The sequence below is a fragment of the Rhincodon typus genome, chromosome 4, assembly GCF_021869965.1.
Source record: "Rhincodon typus isolate 14 chromosome 4, sRhiTyp1.1, whole genome shotgun sequence".
NCBI lineage: Eukaryota > Metazoa > Chordata > Chondrichthyes > Orectolobiformes > Rhincodontidae > Rhincodon > Rhincodon typus.
The window spans coordinates 56,121,042-56,135,407 of NC_063335.1; the positions used below are offsets into that span (position 1 = coordinate 56,121,042).

The window sequence follows — 14,366 nt, forward strand, 5'->3', positions numbered from 1 at the left end:
GTCTAGGCCCGAAATGTCAGCCTTCCTGCTCCTCTGATGGTGCTTGGCCTGCTGTGTTCATCCAGTTCTACACCTTATTACCTCAGATTCTCCAGCATCTGCAGTTCCTACTATCTCTGGAGAAATCAAACAGTCTAGTTTGCAGAATGGACAGCATCATCTATATCAATTGTAAAGCCTGACGGGTCGGCTCACCGTGGTAAGAAGTAAGTGCCGCCCATAGCGAGTGTCACAAGGCAATGCCACCCATAGCTTTAGGTTGAATTCAACAGTGGCCTCTAATACCAAGTGTGTACAAGTACAAGTTGGAACACCTTCTGGGATTTTAAACTAATGGTGAACTGCTTTTTACAGCTGGATAAATACCCAATCCCTCGCATAGAGGATTTATACACAAACCTGGCAGCGGACTGTCCTTTATGAAGCAGGACATGAGCCATGAGTACTTGCAATTGCGGTTAGATGAGGATTCCCAGAAGTATGCTACAATTAACACCCATAAGGGTTTGTACCAAAAACGAGATTACCATTTGAGGTATCAGCCTGTCCAATTTTTCAGCAGACAATGAAGAATGTTTTACCCCAGGTCACCATTTATCTAGATGACAAATTAATAACAGAAAAGACCAATAAGGAGCATTGAGAGAATTTGGACAAAGTCCTTAGACATTTCTCCCAGCCAGGCATACACCTTAGAAGGCAAAAATGTGTGCTCCAAGCAGCCCAAGTGACCTACTTGGGCTACAGAGTCAACAAGACCAGATTACACACACTAGAAGACAAAGTGAGGGCAATCAAAGGTGCCCCGGCTCCCACCTCCATACCAGAGATTAGGTCTTTCCTTGGGCTGGTGAACTATTATGGAAAGTTCATACATAACCTGCCCTCCATTCCTGGTACCTTTGCATTAACTCTTCCAAAAAAACAAAAAAAAGGGTCAGTCTTGAAAATGGTTGCACATGCAATCCAAAGCTGTTTCTTTAGTTCCCTGAAAACTTTCATTCTGTAAGGTGTTAGTACACTATGATCCCAAGTGAGATCTAGTATTGACATGCAATGCCTCCTTGCATGGCATCGGGGTAGCATTGACTCATAGGTGGCCCAATGGACAGGAATGCCATGGTATATGCATCCAGGACTTTGACTAATGCAGAGTGTAAATACGCCCATATAGAGAAGGAAGGTTCGGCAATCATATTTGAACTCAGGAAGTTCCACCAGTACCTTCAGGGATGTAAATTTGTAATAACGGACCACAAACCCTGCCATGTCTACTTAAATAGGACAAGGCAGTGCTGCCCATAGCTTTAAACTGAATTCAACAGTAGGTTCCAGCACTGAGTGCGTATAATTATAAGTTGGAACACCATCCAGGAAGCCAAGTAGCAAATGCGGATGCGTTGAGCTGCCTCCTGCTGGCAGATACACCAATGGTACCATCACTGGAACAGTCTAAGTGTTTTAAATTTTCTGGAGACACTTCCAGTCACAACTGACAATATCCACCTCTGAAGGCAGCAAGATCCAGTCCTGGCAATATTGAAACAGCTGGTGATGGAGAAAACCAAAGGGCCGTCACAACCAGAATTGAAACGTTTTTTGGACCCGGAGAGATCAGATCACAGTAGAAGTTGGCATTTTATTATGGGGAGCAAGAGTGATTGTCCCAAGCAAAGGTTGGTTCAGACACTGGCTGAACTCTACCAGCATCATGCAGGGATTTCCAAAACAAATATGTTGGCAAAGTTATGTCTGGTGGCCAGGATTGGATGCAGACATAGCTGCATTAGTAGGGCAGTGCACAAAGTGCCAAAGATAAACATTACTGCCAGCAGCACCCCCACATTCGTGGCAATGACAGATTAAACCTTGGACTTGGTTACATGTCGACTATGCAGGTCCTTTCATGGACTCAATGTTCTTAGTCACTGTGGACATCCACTGAAAGTGGCTAGATGTGCATAGACTCAATTTGTCAAACACGGAGACAACGATAGAAAAACTGCACTAATCTTTTGCAATACATGGGCTTCTGAAAGTGTTGGTCACAGATAACAAGTCAGCAGGGAATGTGATGATTTCCTGAAGTTGAATGGTATTCAACAAACAAGGTCAGCTCCCAACCATCAGTCATCTAATGATCTGACAGAAACAGTCAAAGCAGGCTTAAAGAAAGAGCCAACAGCTTCGCTAGCTACCAAACTGACTCGGTTCCTATTTGATTATAGCACCACCCATCATGGAACTACAGGGATAGCTCCAACAGAGTCAATAATGGGGAAAAGACACCACACCAGTTTGAATCTGATGGGCATGGCAGATGTTGCTGCCTCAGCACCTTTGCCACCTGAAGAAGAGAATTAATTTCTTCCAAAGTGCTCAGGGCACAAGAGGCGAGCTACTGCGCATTTCACACCACCTGTATCAGAGACAGAATTTGTGGAACCTGGCTCTGTGCTAAAGCACCCGAAAGAGCTGCAAGGAGCTACATCCTTGGACTCACAGGGGAGGGATATAGCGATTATAATGGGGTCAGCAAGAGGACCTCAGAATGAGTCCAATTAAGAAGCCCTCGTTGACAGATAACAAGCGTCAGCCAGGCTGGCCATAAACAGGTCCAGGCAGTGGGCCACGGAGGGGGTCATTTCAGCCTACTGTCTGCCCCTCTTCCACAGCTACGTTCAAGCCCGGGTGTCCCTGAAGAGGGAGCAGTGTTCACCAATGCTTTCAATGCCTTTAGAGAAAGGTCAGCACTGCGGGGGATGGGGTGCTTTATTTCCCCCTCCAGTTTTATTTTGATTTGATCTCTACCCTCCCCCTTCACTTTGTTTTTAACATAAGCATTGCTCCTACCAGGCTTTGCTTGGTACTGGCTCCCTAGCCACATTGGTGTTTTTTCCTGGTGGTGGAAATGTTGAATAAAATTGTTTTGCACCTGGTGTTTTCACGGAGTCCCTGCACTTACACGCGCACAAAACATGGGTGCTGTGGGGAAAATAAGCACTACTGCTGTAGTGTCAGGTTTTAAAGAAGAAAAAGATATAAACAGGAGGGAAAAAAAAGAACAGGATTATCAGGGGCTCTGTTCACTCAGAGGTGGCTCTGAGGCAGCTGAATCAGTGTCAAGGACTCTCCTCACGTAGATAAAGGGTGACTTGATGCCAGGACTCTGGCTTCTGTAGAGTTATTTCAGTTCAAGACAGATTGATAGATTTCTAGTCACTAATGACATCAAGCAATATGGGGATAATGCCCTATTCCCACATGGAGGTAGATAAAAAGCAGCATCTAAAATAGTGGAGCACACTTAAGGGACTAAATGGTCTACTGTTTCTATTCATAAATCAGCATCAGACAATAAGTTTGACAAGACAGGATTTGTGAAGATGTTGAGAACGCTTGAATGGCCTACTCCTGTTGAGAGAGCTGGTAACAAACAGCAGACAAGAGGAACTGGATATTATACCTTCAGATTAAACAGAAATAGAAAGTAGTGGAAATATTCAGCAGGTTTGGCTCCGTGTTGAGAGAAACACAAGCTCTTGAAAGTTCACTGCCCTGAAATGTTAACGCAGTTTTTCTCCGAAGATGCTGCCAGTCCTGTTGAATATTTTATTGTTTTAATACTTCTCTGACTCGAGCTTTTTGTTTGTTTTATAACAATATGGATGCTTGCATTTTGAGACTTTCTACAGTTAGAATGACCAAAATCAATTCAAATTTGATTCCAAATTAAACAGTGTACATCTGAGTAGGGATTCACATATTAAAAGACATGTCTTTAATGTTTGCAGCACAGGGGACCAATACATAATTAATTCACATCCCATTCATAAAATTACTTTTTATTCAAAGAAATCTGCAAACAAAGACCATTTGAGAAATGATAATTGGTAAACTCCACATTTTCAAGATCAAATATTGCTAAATTCATTATTTCGCCTTTACACGTACTTCCAAGTCTCCTCATAAAAATTGAACTGAAAGAGTTTTCTTACTTCACAGCTTCTTTGTATTTTGATGGCAATCCTGTAAAACGATTGATGGGTTTCAATAACTGCCCCACTCCTCTTGTGCCCAGGCCTGCATATTTGCATATGTACTCTTTTTTCCAGAATCCTGTGGGATAGTCGTGTATTGAAATTCTGCTTAGTTTCTCAGTAGCTATGTCTACACCCTTGGGCTTCCAGGCCTTTCGCTTATATGTGAAATACCTGCAGTAGATTCTATGCCAAATTAAACTAGAAAAAGATACAAACGTAAAACAACGTATATTTATTATTCCTCGTTCATATTTTAAAGGGCAGGTTTTTAAATAAATGTCAATTCAATTTAACTAATATTTGAAAATGAATATGGCAAAATAAGGCATAATGACCTCAAAATTACACTGAGCTGTTCATATATAAAAGCTTGAATGATATTGATAAAACTCTTTGTGCTGCCTCAGAGACATTAGTCTATTTACATTAAGTAGCAAAGAGGATTTACAATGAAAATAAAGCTTCAGAGTGCCCAGCGGTGTAATTTCAGGCCTCAACTGACTATACTAACAAACAGGCATAATTCTTCCTTTCTCAAACAAAATCGAAAAGTCAATTTTGGTACTTTTCCCAACATCCTTGTGTTATTCTAGACTCTTTCCCTTTCCTCTACATTTTCTGCCTCCGCATTCAGTTGCCCCTCCAACCCTCAAACCATGTTTATCTGTGTGCAATCCAAACCAAAAAAAAATCAACATGCAAATAATGCCCTTGATTTCCCTATGAGCCTCTAAATAGCAATAACTCCAAAATAAACTATACTTCAGATTTCATTTAAATAAATTGATGAACTTCAGTACTGCAGTCTGCTTAAAATGTACGATATACGATTTTGTATTTAAATTAAATGATTGCTCCAATCACATTAAGCAATGCTTCAAGAATCTTAATCAGCAGAAAATACTTCTAGTTAGTTCACTTACTTGTCATTAGCTACCTGGTAGAAGGACTTGCTGACACAGCCTGCACACAACAAGGATGATATATCCAAGTAGGAAAAGATTTGCAGTAGAACTTCCCATGGTAAGCTAGAAGTAATTTTCATATTGTTATGTTGTAGAATGACATGAATTATTTAGGAAAATCCAATACAGACCCTTATTTGGATGAAAAAGAATATACTAAATAACACTTAAAGGCAAAGTAAACAAAAGTCCTCCGTTAGCATTGAAAAAAGGAACAACCTATGTTTCTAATGAGAATTAGAAAATTGACAAAAATGTTGGAGATATTCATAAATTTATTTTCTTACCACATTGGAGATAGGATTCAAAACGCTTTAAACTTTCTTTTTTAAAAAGATATTCACCATAATTCCAAATCTGCAAAATGAACTGCTTTGGCTTTGCGCCCCTTTTAGCAATACTTAAGCTTTATACAACCAAGCAATCATTTGTAAGGTGCTTTGAAACAAGTCTGATCACAGCTAAAGTAGACAATGCTCTCGCAACACATGCTCTGGCAATCAATAAGACTATGGCTGAACCTCTGCATCAACTCCATTTCCTCACCTAATCCCCATATGCCATGATAACCTTTTGGACACTAAAGTTATCAGGTGTCAGCAGACTAAGTACCCACAACTCTCTAGGGTAGAGGAATCCAAGGATTCACAGATCTCTCAATTATAACATTTCACCTCATCTGTTCCAAAAGTGATCATTTAGGCAAGTTGAGGTTAAAAAAAATTGGTACAATCTGATTAAATGACAAAGAAGGTTTGAGGGATCAGATAACCTAATCTTACTTCTACTTTTTATGTTCTTGAATCCATTGTCATGCATGGGGACTCAGTTCTAGACTCATCAGCCAGAACTTTATATTTCAAAAGCAGTTAGAGAACTATGCAAGCAGGTGGACAGGTAATGAAGCATCACTGACTCAAGAAACATCAAGAAAAATAGGGAAAAAAAATTAGAATTAAAGCATCATACTTGCATGTGTGATGCATTCATAAAATAGTATCATTTACACTACAGGAAGCCTTTCAGCTCACTGAACCCATGCCAGCACAATATGAGAAAGCCGGAGGTCTCCAATCCTCCACTATCTCTGAGCCCTTCAAGTCTACTTTCTTCATTAACAATCCCATTTCCTTTTAAAATCAATCATCCATGATTCCACTACCTTGTAAACAGGTCGCTACAAACTATTATCACTCACTGTACAAAAACTTCCTTCTCACATTTTCCCCTGCACCTCTTGCACAAAATCTTAAATCCATGTCCCTTAGTCATTGCAACATTGGTTAATCAGAACACTTTTTCTTCCTCTGGCTTATCTAAATCTGCCTTCACCTCGTACACTACTGTCAAATCTCCCTTCAAACTTCTTTGCTCAAAAGAGAATGACCCTAACTTCCTCAACCTAGCTTTGTGGCGACAATTACCTCATTCCTGGAACAATTTCAGTAAGTTCCACCGCACCTTCTCAAGGACCAATACCCTTCCCAAAAGGTGCTGACCAGAAATGGGCAGATTTCTCTAGCTGGATTTTATTCAAAACTTGAGGGGTTCGCTCTAACTTCCTGGCTTTTATAATTAACATATCAGGTGTTGCTGTCACTCCATTCTCTTCAGAACTGTTCCATGAATTCTATGGCCCTGATATTAGTCAAGACAGACAGCATCTCCACCATATTGAAAATACAAAAACAGAACACTGAATGCCAAGCTCTTTTGACAAGCACAGCTTCTCAATTTTCCAAAGGACAGGTGCAGGGCAGTCCATATTTCATACTTGCATTGTTCCCAGAGCCACTTAAATGACTAACTGTCTCCAGCGAAATGGGATTTAGGAATCCCTCGATTGTGGAAAACAGAGTGCAGAATTTAGTCCCAATACTGGCAGGTCTATGGCCATTGTATTTCACTTCTAAGAATTGATGTAATGCTGTTGATATGGTACCAGGAAACCTGGGGCTGGGAGGGTGTCCACTATCTTTTGAGCACAGGGGTCAACGCTTTGGGACTGTTAACTTCTGGAAAAACTGCTTAAATCGTGCATAAACCCTTCAAACTGGCCCACCTAGAAAGACCTGTCAAGACATTTTGAGTATATGTATTTATGAATGACATGGCTTTTCTCAACAGCATAGTCTGAAATATAAAATGTTAACAGAATTGCTTTGTTATTTTACACACACGAATACTTGTGGATTTTCTTTTCAATCGTTCATGGGATGCAGCCCATTCTAACTGCACTAGAAAAATTGGTGATCTGCCTTCTTGAACAGCTACAACCTTTGGGCGTACGAACACCTACAGTGCATTTAGGGAGGGAGTTCCAGGAGTTTGATCCTGTAACAGCAAGGAAACAGTGATATAGTCAGGTTTGGAGAGGAACTTGCAGGTAGTGGTATTTCCACTGCCCTTGACCTTCTAAGTAATAGAATTAACAGGTCTGGAAGAAGCCTTAGTGAGTTGCTTGCAGTACATAGGCATAGGTGGTTCATAGTTAAGAGGGCACATGTTAACATGACAGAACATAGGATGTAGTTGTAAGGGGGTGCAAGCAGGACAGAGGTCTTATGTTTTTATCTTTATTTTTGAACTTTGAACAGAGTCCAAGCTACCTGAGAAACAGGGCAGCTTCTTAAGGTCCTTCCCATGCTGCCTGACCCAGCTCCTAAGTCCAGCATACTTGCCCTGGCCAAAAATCCAAAGTGCAAGTAGCCTAAAGCAGATGAACTCAGGGCATGTACTGGAACAAGAGACTGGGATATCACAGCTATTACAGAAACATGGCTGAGGGAGGGACAGGACTGGCAGCTCAATGTTCAGGGGTATAGATACTGTAGGAAGGATAGATGGGGAGGCAAGAGATGGGGAGTGGCATTTTTGATTACGGAAAACACCATGGCAGTGCTTAGGATGTTCCTGGAGGATCGTCCAATAAGGCTATACGGGTCAACTGAGAAATAAGAAGGGGGTGATCACCGATGGGATTGTACAATAGGTCCCTAATAGTCAGCAAGAAATTGAGGAGCAAGTATGTACAGAGATCTCAGCTACCTGTCAGAATAAAACGATTGTAAGAGTAGCAGACTTTAATTTTCCACACATAGACCGGGACCGCCATAGTGTTAATGGATGGTGAGGAATTTGTTAAGTCGGCACAAGAAAACTTTCAATCAATATGCAGACGGCGCAAAACTCAACCTTCTTGGGAAATAAGGCGGGGCAAGTGACTCAGGTGTTACTGGAGGAGCATTTTGGGATCAGTGACCATAATTTTACTGGTTTTAAAATAGTTTTGGAAAAGGATAGGTCTGGTCCACAAGTTAAAGTGTTAAATTAGATCAAGGCCAATTTTGATGGTATTAGACAGGAACTTTCAAAAGTTGATTGAGGGAGGCTGTTCAAAGTACAAAATAATAACAAGGGAGATACTTCACGTCTTGTGTAATTATAAGTGAGACAATGCAGGTACAAAATGGACACCTTTACATTACCTAAACTCTTATTCAGTTAGAACGAAAAGCAATACACACTAATAAAAACAAAAGTTTTCAAGCTAATTATTTATAGTGGCTTTTGCTAGACCATAGACAATAAATGAATATGGGAGATCCTCAAAACCGTTATCCCAGAACCTCTCAATCAATAGTAGGGAAAAAAAAAATCACCTGCTAATTTCATCTAAGTGGATTAAAGTATTAATGAAAACTAATACATTTGAGAACTCTAACATATTGGAGAGAAAAGAGAAACTCTGCAAGAACTTAATGTTACTACTGGTCTTACTAACCTCTCAATGGTGATCAGATTTGCAGATCTCAATTTACAGCCTTTAGCTCGACCTAAATGTATGGTCCTGGAGGACAGACTCGAATTCCATTTATATCCAAAACTGAAACATGCAGCAATAAGTAATTTAAAGTGTGAAAAATAATTGTTCCCTCATAAAAATATCGTCCTTAGAGTTCGAATATGCAGCAGCACTTACGTCAATCAATCGCAATCAAGAAATATACATACTATTTTGCTGAAAGTCTGAAAATGAATTCAGTATCCTTCCAGCAAGTTAAATTTCACCACGATAGTGCTTTTAAAAACACTTTTGAATGGTTAAGAAGCTAAAGAGCATCGAACAATTGTTCACAGCCTGAACACACAAATTGTGAAGGAACCATTGCAAACGCTGAAAACTCAATGCATCAGCAAATGTTGGAAATGCACAATGGCCGAAAAGCTAAAAATGTTGCACAACAAAAGTTCATGAGGTCTGTAACTTAATTGCTTTTCCTCTGCTAATAAAACATCGTGGATGCTAATGCACCAGCAATATTAAGGCTAACAGCAGTAAATGATGCAAGTGAGGCTCTGCTTACATACATGGGCTAGGTAGCATGATTGGAGATTTGACTGTGCAACATGTATTGATTGTGAATTATGAGGTGGATTGCACTGGTACAGCCAGGCTATGAATCGTGCGGTAGACAGTATCATTGTAGTCATCGTCGTACAATACAGTCTGGGCTGTACCATTGCTGCTGTTGCCCTCCTCCAGGGACCTCACCTAACTGCGGTGCACTGCCTGGGCCGTTGGCTCCAACCACCACCTGTTGCCATGGAAACCGGCAAGACGCGGGGTGCCTATACGGGGATTACAGTGGCTTTTGAACAAAATAAGGAAATAAAATCGACCAACAGGCTGTTCAGTGTCGATATACAAAACGTTTGAAAAGAGTGAGGTCCTCCGAGACTCCCCCAGGAGTGGGAACGAGACGGAACATCGACGACCATCACCCACACCGCCGTGGAACAGCGTTACCAATGGTTGCCGGTCACCTCTACTAATGAGAGCTCGGCAATCACCAGACAGCCAATAGTAACCGGGGGGCGGGATTTAGCATGGAGGGGCTTCCCAAAGCTTGCCCAATTAAAGGGCCACCCTCTCGAGCATGTTTGAAAGAGGTGCTTTCTCAAACGGTTCTCCTTTTGTCATTGTGACCTCACAGAGTTTTGAGGCTGTGGAGTGCACACAGTGGGCGGAACGTCATAGGGCCCTGAACGAAATAACACGTGGAGGGAAATCTAGAAGAATGTCGTCAGAAGTCAGACCTGAGATAACAAGGTGTAGAGCTGGATGAACACAGCAGGCCAAGCAGCGTCAGAGGAGCAGGAAAGCTGACGCTTCGGGTCTGGACCCTTCTTCAGAAATCTAGGCCCGAAACGTCAGCCTTCCCGCTCCTCTGACGCTGCTTGGCCTGCTGTGTTCATCCAGCTCTACACCTTGTTATCTCAGATTCACCAGCATCTGCAGTTCCTACTATCTATGAAAGTCAGAATGTTCCCTGGCGACTCCAGCTTGCTGCTATCTTAGACACCAGGTAATTACCTCTAAGGACATGCGAGACAACAAGGTGCAGGGCTGGATGAACACAGCAGGCCAAGCAGCATCATAGGAGCAGAAAGGTCTAAGGACATGCTCCTGGCTAGTGGCTGCATGTACCCTATGTCCATGGACGTTGGGCGTCCACAATCCCCCAAGACCCCCAGTCTATCATGTGGAATTTTGTTGAAGGTTCTGCCTTTATCAGTCATCTTTGTCACCTCTTCAAGTTTGTGAGACACGATTTCCCACTCACAAAGCCAAACCCTAATCAGTCCTTGCCTTTCCAAATGCATATAAATCCTGTCCCTCAGAATCCCCTCCAACAACTTACCCACCGCTGACATCAGGCTCACCAGTCTATAGTTCCCTGGGTTTTTTTCTTTACCACCTTTCTTAAATAATGGCAGCATATTAGCCCCCTCCAGTCTTCCGGCACTTCATCCGTGACTGTTGATGATACATATATCTAAAAGCAAGGGTCCAGCAATCTCTTACCTAGCTTCCTGCAAAGTTCTGCGAAACACTTGATTAAGTCCTGGAGATTTACCTACCTTTATGCATTCTAAAACCTCCAGCACTTCCTCTTCTGCAATATGGACACTTTTTTTTCAAAACATCAATATTTATTTCCCCAAGTTCCCTAGATGAAAGTGGATGGAACAACATTTGTTGCTGGCGCTGGTACTGGTGCAGGTAGGGTGAAAGGTGATGAACTGTTCTGATTGAGTGAGTAGGCATTGCAGAGACAATGCAGGGTTCATCATGTAGTGTTCAGGTGGGTAAGAGAAAATGAGAGAAGGTGCTGTATACAGTAATGAAGTTGGTAGAGCATGAACCTTGTTGGGAGGTGTTGCAGTAGCATGGCTAGAATGAATGTGAACTAGCATAGAGAAGATAATGGACGTTTACCGTAGTGGAGCCGAGAAGTTTGTTGACTCTGTTCCTGAATTCCTGGACATCTCCCCCAACTGTGGGGACCACACAGATACTAATTGTGTTTTTGGAAGGGTCTGGTGTTTTGGCCTCCTCCACTGGTTATGGGAAAGAGGACATCCCTCCTCTGCACCACATTGTCCACCAGAATGTCCAGGTCCCTTTCCGCAAGGTGGGCGTCAGAAGTAGTCAGACCAGGTAAGGATAGCTAATTTCCTTTTTGAAGGACAAATTTTGCCTTCTGAATGAGTGATTGCAGTCACTTTTCCCAATTTCTGGCTGCACTTCCTTTCCATGCTTCTAACAAAGAACAGTGCAGCACAGGAACAGGCCCATTGGCTCCTCAAGCCTGCTTTGCCACATTTTGCCCATCTGTACTAAAAATGTCTTTGCCTACAGGATCCGTACCCCTATTTCCTTTCCTATTCACATATTCATCCAGGTGCTTCTAGAAAAAAAAACCAAAAGAACTGCGGATGCTGTAAATCAGGAACAAAAACAAAGTTACTGGAAAAGCACAGCAGGTCTGGCAGCATGTGTGGAGGAGAAAGCAGAGTTAACGTTTCGGGTCCGGTGACCCTTCCTCAGAACTGATGGTGGCTGGGAAAACGTCAGTTTATATGCAGAAAATAGGGAGGTGGGTGGAGTAGGGAGTAAACGTTAGGACAGAGCCCAAAGAGAGAGAAAGACAGTTGGACAGACAAATGAGTTGCTAACAATCAGGCTGGGAGGGTGAGTAGTTGTTAATGGGGACTGTTAGTGACTAACAACAGGGGGTGTGTAGTGGCAGGCTATGTGGTAACAAGGCCTGGTGTGTGGGGTGGGGGACTGGGATATGGGAAAGTTTAGGCCTTAAAATTATTGAACTCAATATTGAGTACGGAGGGGTGTAGGGTCCCCAAGCGGAAAATGAGGTATTGTTACTCCAGCTTGCGTTGGGCTTCACTGGAACACTGTAGCAAGCCGGAGACAGAGATGTTGGCCAGGGAGCAAGGTGGTGCATTGAAGTGGCAGGCAACAGGTAATTCAGGGTCTTTTTTGTGAGCAGAACGTAGATGTTCTGCGAAGCGGTCACCAAGTCTATGCTTCGTTTCCCCAATGAAGAGGAGCCCACATTGTGAGCAGCGAATGCAGTAGACTAGATTCTTGGAAGTGCAGGTGAAGTGTTGCTTTACCTGAAAGGTACGTTTGGACCCTTGGATTCTGGGGAGGGAGGAGGTAAATGCGCAGGTGTTGCACCTTCGCCGGGTACAGGGGAAGGTGCCGTAGGGCTGTGGGGAGGTATTGGCGGTGAAGGAAGTGTGGACCAGAGCGTCCCAGAGGGAACGGTCCCTGCGGAAGGCGGATAAGGGAGGGGAGGGGAATACGTGTCTGGTGGTGGCATCTTGCTGGAGGTGGCAGAAATGGCGTCTGATGATCTTCTGGATGTGGATGCTGGTGGGATGGTAGGTGAGGATAAGTGGAACCCTATCGCTGTAGCAGGAGGGAAGAGAAGGGGTGAGGGCAGAAGTGCGGGAGATGGGTCGGACCCGATTGAGGGCCCTGTCGACAACGGAGCTGGGGAATCCTCAGTTGAGGAAGAATGTGGACATTTCGGAGGCTCCCTTGTCGAAGTTGGCCTCATCTGAACATTGCGACGGAGACGGAGGAACTGAGAGAATGGGATGGAGTCTTTACAGGAAGTGGGGTGTGAGGATGTATGGTCCAGGTAGCTGTGGGAGTCGGTGGGTTTGTCATGGATATTAGTGGCCAGTCTATCCCCAGAAATGGAAGGTGCAGGTTCTTCTAGAATGCTGCTATTGTGTCTGCTTCTATCACCTCTAGCAATGTGTTCCAGGCACTCACCACCCTTTGTGTGAAAAACTTGCCTCACACATCTCTTTTAAATGTCCCCTCTCACCACCTTGAACCTGTGTCGCCTAGTAATTGACCCTCCATCGTGGGAAAATGCCTCATATTTTCCATTCTATCCATGCCATTCACAATCTTATAAACCTCTCTTAGGTCGCCCCTCAACCCTCCTGCGTTCTAGCAAAAACAAACCCAGTCTAGTCAGCCTTTCTTCATAATTAAAATTACCCCATACTAGGCAACATCCTGGTAAACTTTTCTGTACCCTCTCCAAACATCACATTCATCTGGTAGTGTGGTGACCAGAACTGTTCACAATATTCCAAGTGTGGTCCGACTAAAGTTCTATAAAGCTGCAGCGTAACCTGTCTATCCTTATACTTAAAGCCCCTTCCAATAAAGGCAAGAATGCCAGAAGCCTTTTTAACTACCTTATCAACCTGTACCGCCACCTTCAGTGATCTGTGGACCTGCACACCCAGATCTGTCTGCATGTCAATACTCCTAAGGGTTCTGCCATTCACTGTATAATTTCCACCTATACTTGACCTTCCAAAATGCATCACCTCACATTTGTCCAGATTAAACACCATCTGCCATTTTTCTGCCCGTGCCTCCAACTGATCTATATTCTACTGTATCCTCTGACAGTCCTCCTCATTGTCCACAATTCCACCAATCTTTATATCATCCGCAAACTTACGAATTGGACCAGCCACGTTTTCTTCCAAACCATTTCTGGGCAGCATGGTGGCACAGTGGTTAGCACTGCTGCCTCACAGTGCCAGGGATCTGGGTTCGATTCCAGCCTCGGGCAACTGTCTGTGTGGAGTTTACACATTCTCCCCGTGTCTGCATGGGTTTCCTCCAGGTACTCTGGTTTCCTCCCACAGTCCAAAGATGTGCAGGTTAGGTGGATTGGCCATGCTAAATTGCCCATAGTGTTCAGGGAGGTGTAGATTAGGTGGATTGGTCTGGGTGGGATGCTCTGAGGTTCGGTGTGGATTTGTTGGGCCAAAGGGCCTGTTTCCACACTAGGGATTCGTTGATTTCAAACAGAAGCGGTCCCAGCACTGATACTGCACAACCCTCCATTCCAAAAAGCATCCTTCCACTGCTACCCTGTGTTTCCTATGACAAAGCCAGTTCTGTATCAATCTTAGATAGTAGGAACTGCAGATGCTGGAGAATCCGAGACAA

General features: G+C 43.3%; 1 protein-coding gene across 3 annotated transcripts in view; it reads right to left on the minus strand.

Moving 5' to 3' along the window:
- The window catches only part of LOC109923198 (F-box only protein 15), a 269,320-nt gene extending 259,523 nt beyond the window's left edge, over window positions 1–9,797 (minus strand). For all 3 annotated transcript variants that reach the window (XM_048596099.1, XM_048596097.1, XM_048596098.1), the window contains exons 1-4: window positions 9,564–9,797; window positions 8,793–8,894; window positions 4,967–5,071; window positions 3,999–4,241 (exon numbers count right to left, since the gene is read on the minus strand). In XM_048596099.1, the coding sequence (XP_048452056.1) occupies window positions 3,999–4,241; window positions 4,967–5,071; window positions 8,793–8,894; window positions 9,564–9,616 (503 nt within the window). In that variant the 5' untranslated portion in view covers window positions 9,617–9,797. The remainder of the gene's footprint in view (window positions 1–3,998; window positions 4,242–4,966; window positions 5,072–8,792; window positions 8,895–9,563) is intronic.
- Window positions 9,798–14,366: the final 4,569 nt, after the last annotated feature.